Here is a 12,676-nt window from a genome sequence, read left to right on the forward strand (position 1 = left end):
ACGTCACACAGTTTGTGACAGTAAAATGAGGAGAACAAAAAAGCCCAGATCATCTCTAATGCTTAATCCCATTAAAGATTCCAATCATGTTCTGGGATGAAACATCACTACCAGAAGACAAAAAAAGCCAGTAATTTTTGCCTGTCTAAATTGCAGCAATGCAAAACATTAACGGGCAAGTGGTGAAGATGATCAGAGCTCCACCAGTGTCCCTGCTGTCCCCCAGCTGACCTGGTGATCTGCTTGTTGCACCACGGAGAGCCGTAGGCGCGGCCGTCCTGCAGAGCCTTCAGCACGAGCAGGTGGCACTCACGATAACGGAGCAGGAGGTCAGCGTCAGCCCCGCTGGTGGCATCCAGCAAGCCCTCCACAGCCTAGAACACATTCAACCTGTTAGCAGAGGGAAAAAACAAGTCCTCTTCCAAATCTTCCACGGGTTACAGCAGCAAGAGTTATCACCAGAAGACTCGGCAGATGTGAGAGAAAATAAAAATCAGTTTAGTAATTGTGCTGACCCCTTGGAAAGCCCATGTGAGATTTGCCCAGTTATTGTGGCATCTATGAGTTCACTGTACACACAAACAAACCTACAGGTCTCTCTGTGCACCAAATAATATACCAGACTGTGTTAGCTCCTGCTGCAGCTTCTCTAAGCCAGCGCTTCCTCAGCAGTTCAGCACATGGCTTATGGAAAACTACACGACAGAGGATTTCCAGAACCTGCCAGAACTCAGTGAGCAGGTTCCTTAGAGGAAAAACTGCAGCACTCAAGAGAGGCTCTGTGTCAGTCTACAGCAAATGGAAGATGAGTCCTACAGGGGCAGCACAATTTATTTGGTCAAGTCCTAGTCAGGACTGGATCCCTGAACAGGCACAACCACTATCAGAGAAGAACAGAGTGTCTCTCCAGCTTCCAGTTACTCTTGTTTTGGCACTGTTCTTGGCTTCTCCAGCAGGCAGCTCAGTATTCCTCCACTATTCTCCACTGGATTTTTCCCCACGTCTGTCACTTGCTCTGCATTAATACACAGGCACTGGTGCCAGCTCAGCTCGCAGAGCTCACTGCAACACTCCCCACTGGAACAGCCCTACAAATTCCGGCTGGGATGGAGTTAATCTGCTTCCCAGCAGCCCATATGGTGCTGTGCTTTGGATTTGTGCTGAAAGAGTGTTGACAACACTCCAGAGTTTTGCCAATTGCTGAACAGTGCTTACACAGCATCAAGGCTTTTTCTTTCCCACTCCTGCCTCTCCCACCAGTGGGTAGGCTGGGGATCGAGCAAGAGGTTGGGAAGCAACACAGCCAGGACAGCTGATCCAAAGTGAATAAAGGGATATTCTACACTATATGACATCATGCTCAGCAATAAAAGCTTAGGGAAAGGAGGATGAAAAAGGGCATTCATGGTGCTGATGTTTGCCTTCCCAAGCAAATGTCACATGTGCTGAAGCCCTGCTTTCTGAGAAGCAGCTGGACATCTGCCTGCTGATGGAAAGCAGTGATTTTTATTTTTGTTTTGTTTGCACACACAGCCTTTGGTTTCCCTACCGAACAGTCATAATATGAATGAACACATCATCTTGTCTTCCCTCTGTTTAATCCCTGTCCTGCAGAAGGGAGGAATGAGCAAGCAGCTTCTTTCCACAGCAGCCTGGACACTCACTGTGTGTACAGCACACCAAGTGAACATCACGGCTCCCTTCCAGTCCTGTGTGCTGAATTTCCAAAGACAGCAGTTCACTACTCCAAGAAACACAGTCACCAGCAAGACAATCCACGAGCCAGATGAGTAATAAACTCTAGACAAGCTGTTACAGAGAGGAAGTGTCAGCACTCACCTTCTGCAGCAGTCCCAGTGCAGCAATGGCATCGCGGGAGTTCCGAGCCACCACCACGGCCTCCAGGAGGCTCCGCAGCGCCTGGACCTGAGGATTCATGGCCAGGGTGTGGGGAATGGACTGCAGGTGCTGCTCCAGTTCTGTCATACATTTGTCATAGATTTGTGCTACATCATCTGTAGCCCAAGCTTGCTGCTTAAGAGAAAGTGGGAATGAGTGATTTTCACAAGGATTGTATTTGTCACGCTCAAATACCGACTGGCTCTTCTGCTTTGAGATTTAGAGCATCCAGAATTTACACCTCTACAGTACTGTGGTTTGTTATGCTGGCATTTTAAACATACAAATACGAGCAAGTAAAGCAGTGCAAACAATTCTAGCAGTCAGAATCACAGAATGGTTTGGGTTGGAAGGGACTTTAAAGGCCATCTAGTTCCAACCCCACCGCTTTGGGCAGGGACACTTTTCACTATTCCAGGTTGCTCCAAGCCCCACTCAAGCTGGCCTTGAGCACTTCCAGGGATGGGCAACCACAGCTTCTCTGGGCAACCTGTTCCAGTGCCTCACCACTCTCTACTGCTAAAACTGCATGCAGTAATCATAACTTGCAGAATTTATCCCAATTTGGGTTACAAACCTCTCAGAGTGGATGGAAGTTTTATGCTGCCATTATCCTGTCATTAGAACTAGTACATCTTTCAACCACTATTCTCAAACAATACAAACACCTGACTCTTATGAGTCCTTCTAGCAAAAATAAGTTCTCCAACAGTCTCCAGAAGGGCTACAGTACTGTCCAGCTGATTAATTCAGAAACCTCTACCTTCATAGGCTGGGCCAAGAATCCTGTAGGCTGAGTTAAGTCATTGGTAGGCAGGAAGCCAGGGACATTGCGTGCAAACTCTTCATAAACAGCCAGCTGTTTTGGGTCCACACCTCCAACCTTTGCAAAGGAAAGAACAGGCATTAACCTCATTGACAAGCACTGGGGCAGTTAAAAATGAGGGCAGTTTGTGCAACAGGCAGCTGCTCAGTCACATTCTTAACCAGAGATAGGACTCCTGTCTTCAAGGAATTGAGGAGAATGATATGAATACTCCTTTTGGAACAATATAGTTATGTCTTTCCATACTAACCAAGGTAACAGCAGCTGCACTGTTAGGCAGGACTATATATATATATATATATACACAGGACTGCTCAGCTGAAGCTGTGCCATCCAATTTTTCTTATCAGGAGGGGGAGAAGAGCAGCATCAGGACAGAGCTGAGTTCACATCCTCACCTTTAACCTGATCTGCTCTGGCATCCTCTCAGCCTGGTAAGTTAACACAACAGGATCGCAGTACCGACGGCCCTCTTGCCTGGCGTGTTTTCTGAGCTCAAATTCCTGGGAAAAACACAAACAGCACTGAGCTTCAGACACCGAGTCTGGATGTAAATGAGCACACCTGACACTTTTAAAAGACACCAAGTCCCATACTTACAGTTGCGAGCCTCTTGTCCATCTCAGGGCCTGCCTTTTCCACAGCTGTCTTCTGGATGAAGCAGCAGGCAAGCTCACAGTTATCCTGGGCTAACTGGGCAGCTGCCTGCTCCATCATGTCCCTCTGCTGTGGGGAGGCTGCCTATTGAAAATCACAACGATCAGTGAAGGCTGGAGGTTTTCCCCTGTATATTATTACCCTTCAAATCTGCACCACTGCCTATACAGAACATCAGCAACAAAGAGGAATGCTCTTAGGCATTCCCTTCCCATGGAAAATACAACAATAAACTTAATTTTGCATAGCTTTGAATAAAACATGGGAGGCAAGATGACAGGAAAGACTTTCAACAAGGAACAGAACAGCAGGAGTTCTGCATCTTCTCCACCTCCCCATCTCCAGGGCACAGAAATCAAGCCCTGCTTTAGATGGACGTGTGCACAGCGATGCTAATGCAGGGAAAGCCTCACAGCACAGCACAGGTTTTACCCCTCCCCATGTCATAATCAGAAGATATAAAGGCACAGCACTAACAATGCAGTCCTAAGCCTTTTTCAGTGGGTTCCTTTTCTGACACAGATTTTCTTCCTTCCTTCTCAGAGTCTGCTTTAAGAGAACCCTGAACAGAGTGACTTATTTTTAAGGGTGCAAAGCAGCAACTGCCACTAGAAATGGAATACATCTAATAAAGGCAACCTGTCTCATCTAGTTGGGACTTCCCTGTTTTTAAAGATCCTTTCAGTTCTCTTTCATTAAATTAACCCACTTCATACAATGAGCCAGGCATGAATTTTAAGGTGTCTTGTACAGTACTTCTGCAACACAATGCTTTCTATAATTATCCCTTAAGAAAAAACCAGTGGTAATCCAAGGAAGTTATGTCAATGTCATATGTCTTCAGGGACAAAAAACCTGACTACTAAGTTACACTTTGACATTTTGCAAGCACAGCAATACTGTCTTCCACAAAACCTGAATTTCCACTGGGGCAAAATAAAGTCAGGAAGTTTGTGTGCAATGCAACAAGATCCACCTTAGCAGTTTAAGTGTGTTCAACGTGAGCTGTAACCTCCACGTGCTTTTTTCACTGTAACTCCACAAGGGTCATGGAGGTTTTATGCAGTGAATTCATCTCGGCGCTGGTTAAGCCATGTAATTAACCAGCAAGCCCTCGGCGTGGAGAACTGCTCTGCTGATGCTGGGTGCCTGCAGTGCTGGTTGCTGGCACTCTTACCCTCAGCGCGGTGGCGAAGCTGTTCTTCAGGTTGGTGGCGATGCTCATGAGCAGCGGCTCCCTGCAGGTGATCATGGCCATCCCCGCCGTCAGGTTGCGCATCATGTGGTGAGCGGCCACGCGCATCCGCGACTCCTCCGAGTCCAGCGCGAAGTCCTTCCTGACGATCTGCTCGCAGGTGGTCATGGCGATCTTGATGGAGCGATCCACCACGGGGTGCACCAGGTCCTGCACGGCCCGCTCGATGGCCTGACGGACGCACTGCTTCAGCTGCGGGTGCGCCTGGAACAGCGGGATCTGCGCGAGCAGCAAAGCTCAGCCACTGAAACGTCCCCGAGTCCCACCCGCCCCAGACAGTCCCACTTTCTGAACAACTCCTCAGTGCACTGGTCTAGAGGTGCAGTGCTCCCTTGTTCCACGTGCAGATATTACAATACTTGATGAATCTCAAACTGGGAGAAATGGTCATTTTTCTTACCAAGTTGCAGAGGCTGACTGAAGAGCTAAGCCACTGGACCGCTCAAAAGGAGCACAGCAGCAACTATCCCAACTGACACATTGCCAGAAATGAGGTAGATACTAACGTCACAGTCAAAGAGCACTTCACCATCTCAGGCTGCTAACACAAGTAACTAATCACCTCCAAAGCTCTCCATTTGATTACTCATTAGCGCTCAACCCCCCCGTTACTTTTGAAAAGTGACTCTGCAACAACTTCAGTTTACAAGATGCTGCTCCCACCGGCTGAGACCTGTGGCAAATCTGGTGGTAAGAATTCCTTTATCAAACCAGATCAGCTCTGACACTTACCGTGGGATTTAAGGTGATATGTGGAGCCAATCCTCCTAAAGAATACACGTTGATGTCGTGGTAACTGTACTGGGGCTGTGGAGGGACCGTGGCTGTGCAGGTGGTGCTGGTAGCTGGAGTTGTGGAAGCAGCTGGAGAACACAAATAGGTTTGTCTTGAGCCATTAGCGGAAAGTAAATGCTTATAATGCAAGTAATACATATTTAAACCAGAAAATGACCAAAAACCCCAAAGTTTTGCAGTTTCATCATAAAACCTCTGCAACTCAAACTTTCATTCTCCATTTTCCCAATGATTAGTTCCAAAGTAGTTTCAGCACATTCTAACAGAGCTGTTTGTTACAGCAGTTTAGCTCCTGACATTGTGTTAATAGATCGTGCTGCCTCACTCCCACATGCAGAATTAGTCCTCAGGATGGCTTCCATCCCTTCCCATCTCCAAACTCTGCACATCTACTTCTACTACCAAACTATCCAAGTGCTCCCAAGCATTCAAGAATGTTACAATAACATATGTAGCTTCATACATTTCCTCATAACAGCAAAGCCTGTCTTATTTGAACTTCCACAGCGTGGTTATGGATTTCATGAGATGTACTTACTGGTTGTTGTGATGGGTGGTAGCTCTTCTGGCTGCTTCACATCCTTCTTCGGAGCAGACAGCTGCTCATCCAGGTTTTTCAGACGATCCTTATCTTTCAGGAGGCTTCCAGGTTTCAGCTCATTGATGTCCAGTGCAAGATTCTTGCAGAGCACCTCGATCTCAAACTTCAGGTTCAACTGCAAAACAGTTCTAGTTTAGGACGTGTCGCCAGGAGGACGCACAAAACATCCACCAGGCCACTCGGCTCCCAAGCTGCCCGTTCTAACCCACACCTTCCAGAGACCAGCAGTGATCAGACAAATATCTTGCACTCTGACCTCACAGGAGAAGAGCTGCACCCAAGTTCTACCCAATAAAGCAATGCCCAAGCAATCTGCCCGTGCCAAAGCAGCGAGAAGCGCTGCCTGGTCATTCACAACATCCCTCCCGACTGGTATGGCAAGAAAACCTCACTCAGCAGGTACAGAAAAAGAAAACAGAAGTTTACTTTCAGATCATGTTCTTGGTGTAGCTCAGCTAAAACATTCATAATGGCCATTGTCCATGGGTTTGGAGGCCTGAAGACCTACAAGAGAAAGAGGAGAACAGGATTACATCAACTCCTTGAATCACCTGGATGGCTCATGACTGGAAGTTTTGGAACACAAGATACAGCCATGGAAGCCTTTGGACAGCTGCAATTAGGGGGGAATTTTGTATTCTGGCAATAATTAGTCCAGTAATTTAAGTTCAACTGGAAGTACTTTCCCTCAAAACAGAACACTTTCACTTTAAGCCCTTGCATCCTTTTTCCTTCCCCCATTGGCATTCAATCAGTTTTCACTTTGTGACAAAAGCTAATGACTTTCTGCAGTATTTTGCCCCTTGAGCAGTAACTCTGTCAGCACAGAGACACTTACCACACTCCTGACACTGGACTCTAAGACTTTGGCAACAAATGGCACTACATAAAGCAATTCCTGCTGTCCCTTCACATATGCTTCCAGTAGGAGTGACTTCACATCCAAATCCTGAAAAACACCATCAACAATTGAATTGGGAAGGAGGGTGGAGAAAACAGCAAACACATGTAAAGTTCCACTTACAAACTACTTCCTTTTCAGATACAGGCAAGGCTGAGTCAAGACTGTTAAGCAGCAATTACTTTCTGAACCAAGATTTACATATCTACATTTTTACACGGGATGAACAAGTTCTCTCCAAAACAAACACAGCTACTAACTTTACTGATATATATAAAAAAAATATTTAGAGGTCTTAAATGACCAACTCTGGAATCATACTTTGTACTTGGCACAACAAGGAGGCACCAGAAAGGTGATAACATTTCCCAAATAGCTTATGCTACTGCACAAGAGCTTATCAATGCATGCCAAAGCAATCTGTGGTGACAGGAGCTCACCGTGTGCAGGATGGGCTTGTTTTTAGCCATGGTGATCATGCCCAGCCAGTGGCCAAGGTTCTTTAACAAGGAGCGGTCTGAGAAGTTGGCTGCAGCTTTGTCTGATGTCAATAGCACCTAATGAAAACAAAAATAAAAGCAGCTGGAGCAATAACCAGGAGATTATCAGCCCCTGAACCAAAGCCAAGAGCTGATCTGGCTGAAGGCAAAGTTTTGGAACATCAGGTCCTGAGCTTCAGTCCCACTACAGAGATACTGGAGCTGCCTTTGCTTTAGGACAGGAACCTTTAAATCTGCTCTGTAATGACTGCAAAGTTCATTTCTTTTAAAGGATCAAAAAAAGAGGATTACCCCCTCCCAGATCTTACATTTATTTACTTTGTTGAGACTGTCACAACTGTTCATTTAGCAGAAGTCTAACTTGGTTATGCAGGCAATGCTTCCTCTTAAAGCCTCATCACAGACACGAAGGTCACAGCCTGAACTTCCAGGGAAACCATTTCATCCTCATGTCCCAAATATTCTGCTGTTGGTAGTTCTGTTCCTCAGCTTCAGAGGAGCATCAGCTGAACAGAGCAAGGTCAGCTGAGCTCTCAAGAGCCAGGAGATGCTTTTGCACTACAGCGTAACCCACGGTGGTCAGGAAGTTCCACCACCAGGTTTAAAAATAGTGCTTGGTTCAAGAGCTTGTTCATCACTTCTGGGCTCCTGCTTCTTCTGCCTCCTCCTCCCCTTCACATTATCTTAGCCCTCTAGTAAATTTTGGTTGTTACACCCCCATTTTCCACACTTTTCCCTTCCCCTTTATTCCTCTTTGACCAAAACAGCAGAGTGTGGTTTTCTTATCTTTATGCTTTCCCCACCCAAAACAACCACACCACAAGCAGTTTCCCCCTAGGTTATAATTTGCAAACCTCCCACAAATTTAGAGTCCACCTACATAAATAAATCCAAATGCAGATTTTCTCTCCTGTTATATAATTTAAGTCTTCTGTGTGTTCCTAACTGAAAAGAATCCCTGTGTTCATAAAGATAACCTGTAAGTTTAGGAGTAAACTAGGAAGTAGATTCCTGACTGATATTCCATAGTTGAGGATCAGCAACATAATAAGCAAACACAATGAGGAGAAGAGCACGCTCCCTAATCTTTAACTCTACCCAAGTATTAAAAAACTTGCACTTCTCACCTTGATATTTCTGTAGGTTTCATTCAGAACCATTTTATTGAACTCTGGGTTTTTCAGTGTGTCGAGGAAGTTTGAATACAAGCTGTGGAAGTTGGGCTCAATACTGACCCTCTTCATCACAAGATACTGGGATACCCAAGGCATGAACTCTTCTTTCACTGTTTCCTTCAGTTCTTCCACCTGTGGCCAAACCAAAGAGAAAGCACAGAACAGATGAGAAAATAACCCAAAACCTTCTGGGGCCAGCTCTGACCAACACACAGTTATGGGCAGTCAATTGTTTTTAACACTGATGTTGTTTTTCTAAAAAATATCTGAAATCAGTGACTCAGTATCCGAAGATCAAGGTGTCATAATTTACTTCTCCTTCACTTCTCAGCTTCCAGCCAGACAACTGGAAATAAATGTTGTCATCTTACAAGTTCAAGCCATCCATCCACCAGACAGTAAATTGCATGAGTTGCACAGGTGGCAGCAGGACTGCACTTTTCTACTAGTTAAAAAAAGTCTTTAATTTCTTTTTGAAATACAAGAGTCCTTCAGCTTACCCTTGCAATGTTAAGTGGTACCCAATCCATTTACATGATGTGAAATGTTTATTCAAGATTAAGAACAGGTATATTTTGCCCATCTCTCCTCTACCTGGAAAATTTTATCTCCAAAGAGGTTCAAGCAGAAAGTGTTGGAAACTATCATTTCTTCACAGTGTGCAAGTTTTGCAAGTTGTAATTTTGTAGAAATATCATCAGCAAACACTTAAAAATATATAAAAAACATAGACAAAAAATTTAAATTATTTTACTATGATTCTTCCATACTTGCCTTCTGTGTCATATTTGACTGAGACAGATTATTGAAGATGAAAGCAATTTTTTCCTGGACATTCTCTGGAGGTTCCACAATTCTCTCTGTCTGATCTGTTGCTACCAACAGCGTATCAATGTTGGTCGTGTTAATGGAAGGCTGGAGGGAGAACAAAAAGTTAAGAACAGACAACACCCAGGGGTGACATCAAAAGCAACTTTTGCTCTGTTCTGTCAAGCCAAATGGAATTGAGCTTTATTAGGAGACATCTACTGCCTCAGAATCATTTTCAGCAGTAGCCCAAAGGAGCCAAGTGATGATTTTTTTACCCTAAAACTCATGATCAAGACTCAGCAGAAGAATTCTGCTGCAGGAAAAGCCTCTCCGTTCCCATGGAAGAGGTGCCACTGCCATGGCACCCGTCAGGTTAACCCTGTAAGAGCTCTGAGATTTGTTTATGCAAGTGACTCAAGATGTGAAAAACCCACTGCAGTCAGAACTGCCAGGTCAGATGTGGGCAGGAGGTGTTCTCAAGTCCCAGGCACAACAGCAGCTGCCAACTACTTTAAGAGTCCTACTGGAGGTCATTAAGAGGAACAACGGCTCTGTAATTGTCCTAAAGCCTCAATAAAAACATCTCAACTTGACACCAAAGTAATTGTGTAGTTTAATGACTAAGAATGCCTTCTCTCTACAAAAATGCTTGTCATATTTTAGAAGTTTATATGCTTTAAATACAAAGTAAGAGATCACAGTTTGAACCCTGTACAGAGCAGCAACAGGGTTGGGAAAGGGGTCAATGCCCCAACACTCACCGGCACATCCTTCTTGAAGCTGACTCCAGTGGGGCGGGTGATCGTGATGGTTTTTGCCACGGTGGTGGTGGTTGAGGTGGTCACAATAGTGCTGACTTGGCCAGCAAGAGGAGCTTTTGCTGGAACCTGGGCCTGGGCCTGAGCCTGGGCAAGTGCAATACTTCCAGGGGTGGTGATTGATCCCTGCATCTTCACAGGAGGATCTCTGGATTGCTGTCCATATTCTATGTACTAGAAGAGGGTGAACAAGCACAGAGCAAAGGTCACACACAGCAACAGAACTGCAGGCTGAGTTTGAGCAGAAGCACTAGGAAGGTTTGCCAACAGGTGTTAAAATATTCAACACTTACTGCCATGAGGGAATCTGCAAACTCCAACTGTACGCCCTTACAAAGCATGGCCTGTCACTACTGACTTTCTCAAACTATCTCTGGCCTCACTCAGGTTTTAGAGGAAAACTCCCAAATCTTTAAGGGACTGGACTATGAGTCCACTGAGGCACTTGAAATCCTCTGTGCACTGATCACTCAGTTTATATTTAGGTAGATATTTCAACAGGAGCAACCCAAAGGTACCAGATAACCCCCTTTACTGCCTACCCCATCCCACAGAAAAACCCTCAAGGAAAGGCAGTTGATTTTGGGGATGTACAGTCTAAAATCATGGTACATGGGACTGCTTTTCCAAAGGAAAACAGAAATGTGCTCAGAAGAATTTAAAATATAGAGAGCTGGTGTTGTTAATAGGAACACACTCACCTCCTGCAAATGATGTGGGAACTGTATAAAGTGACTAATAGAAGCCAAGTGCTGACAATACTGGGGATAGTCCTTCAATCTGTCAGACAAAATACACATTAGTCAGAAGTGCAAGCCCAGAAACAGTATTACACAGAAATACAAATATCAGACTGGTATGTCAGTCAATTCTGCATCACAGAACTACTTCTGGACTCCTTACAGCAGCTGTGCTATAAATAATAAAGCATTTTCTACAAAGTACTTTTTGTCACAGAACCCATTTGAAATTAATTCCTTTAACAGTAAAACACAAGGTTTATTCACAGCAACTCATCTTATCCTACATCTCTGTACATCTGACTGAGCACACAATTTATATTTAGTGTTTGCAACAGGATGACTGGATAAGTAATCTGCAGTTTGGCTCAGTGCATTTTAAACAGCACCCCTCACACCTAGAACTTCCTCTATCTGCAATTCATGGAAAGTTTTGAGAAAACTTTTTTTTTTTTGAGATTATTTTGCCATACTTGAGATTTCTGTGTAAAACCCAAGCCCTGGAGCTTGGAGTTCCTAGTCAGTCCCTCAGTAATGAACAGCACAAATAGCACTCCCCTGGAATGCACCTGTGAAGAGCAATTACATTCACTCCATTTCTATCAGACAGCTAACCTACCCCACCACTAATTATTTTTACAAATCCCACTAGTTTCCAGCACGTGTTTGCCCCACATTTATACAACCACCACACTGAACATCTCCATTTTGAAAAGCCACCCTTTTAACCGGCACATTGACACTTTTTGTTTCGGCAAACTGAGACGTGTTAATTCCAAACACCATCAGAAGTCGCCGACGTCCCCAACTCACCTATTTTTAAACCTATCTAGTGCAGCAATACCAAAATAGTACATTTTGGAGGCGAAAGGCTTTCGTAAGGCTTCGAGAACGTAGCGCAGGGCCAGGCCCAGGGCCATGTAAGTGACCAGTCCTTTCTCGATGATGCCCCCGAAGAGGCAGGCCGTGATGTGCAGCTCCTTGTCCGGGTACTGCGGGAAGAACCGGTACTCCTCGAACAGGTTCCTCAGCATGCAGTTAAACACCTCTCGTTCCCGTTTGATGTTGGAGTCCTTGAACCTCTGCAGCATTTCCAAGACCTGCAAAGACATTGGGAAGTGTTACTTATGCATCTTGGCCTTTCAGGAGTGTGGGCAATTACTCAGGTACACCACAAAGTAAACATCTCAGCCAGTAAATACTACATCACTACAAGCAGCTTCCATCTTCAGTTTTCTCCATTTTAAAGTAACTGTCTTCACCCAGAACTTTTTTTTTGTGACCGCCTACTCTCCATCGCTTTCAAATCAGAAAGATTAAAATTAATGTGGTGTCCTCCATAATTTATAACCACACAAATACATTCAATTTGAAGTACTTCAAAGAGCAAGTATATCAGGCCAATAATTATTCTCATAGAGACTAAACCAAAATAATTATCAAAAGCTCAGAAGGTAGGACTTGGGACACTTTATATATATGGATGTTGTAGTCATTTTTAGATACTTAAAAAACATATATTCAAGATAATTTATACAGACTATTTAAAGGCACTTGTTAGCACTTATTTTGAACACAAAGGCTTCCACACCACATTGAATCCTTCCCACTCAGCAGCATTTTAGGAGTGTTAATTAGACATCTGAAGTTTTCAGTCCACAGAAGTCAAAGCTGAATGTAACGATCAACTGCAAGTTTG

At 44.6% G+C, this 12,676-nt stretch overlaps 1 protein-coding gene and 1 non-coding gene across 6 annotated transcripts in view; both read right to left on the reverse strand.

Moving 5' to 3' along the window:
* Window positions 1-12,676, reverse strand: part of CNOT1 (CCR4-NOT transcription complex subunit 1) — a 50,499-nt gene that overhangs the window by 11,614 nt on the left and 26,209 nt on the right. For all 5 annotated transcript variants that reach the window (XM_050311670.1, XM_050311673.1, XM_050311671.1 and 2 more), the window contains exons 21-36: window positions 11,791-12,077; window positions 10,939-11,017; window positions 10,181-10,411; window positions 9,384-9,524; window positions 8,562-8,741; window positions 7,375-7,491; window positions 6,872-6,982; window positions 6,460-6,537; window positions 5,971-6,148; window positions 5,370-5,500; window positions 4,560-4,856; window positions 3,326-3,466; window positions 3,124-3,228; window positions 2,663-2,782; window positions 1,840-2,031; window positions 232-374 (exon numbers count right to left, since the gene is read on the reverse strand). In XM_050311670.1, coding sequence (XP_050167627.1) covers window positions 232-374; window positions 1,840-2,031; window positions 2,663-2,782; window positions 3,124-3,228; window positions 3,326-3,466; window positions 4,560-4,856; window positions 5,370-5,500; window positions 5,971-6,148; window positions 6,460-6,537; window positions 6,872-6,982; window positions 7,375-7,491; window positions 8,562-8,741; window positions 9,384-9,524; window positions 10,181-10,411; window positions 10,939-11,017; window positions 11,791-12,077 — 2,531 coding nt within the window. The remainder of the gene's footprint in view (window positions 1-231; window positions 375-1,839; window positions 2,032-2,662; window positions 2,783-3,123; window positions 3,229-3,325; window positions 3,467-4,559; window positions 4,857-5,369; window positions 5,501-5,970; window positions 6,149-6,459; window positions 6,538-6,871; window positions 6,983-7,374; window positions 7,492-8,561; window positions 8,742-9,383; window positions 9,525-10,180; window positions 10,412-10,938; window positions 11,018-11,790; window positions 12,078-12,676) is intronic.
* Window positions 7,911-8,049, reverse strand: LOC126638095 (small nucleolar RNA SNORA46). Its single transcript, XR_007628503.1, has one exon. It is a non-coding gene; the product is annotated as a small nucleolar RNA SNORA46 (small nucleolar RNA).

This window comes from Myiozetetes cayanensis, unplaced genomic scaffold (genome assembly GCF_022539395.1).
Source record: "Myiozetetes cayanensis isolate MyiCay16 unplaced genomic scaffold, myiCay2020 scf16, whole genome shotgun sequence".
NCBI classification, from domain to species: Eukaryota; Metazoa; Chordata; class Aves; order Passeriformes; family Tyrannidae; genus Myiozetetes; species Myiozetetes cayanensis.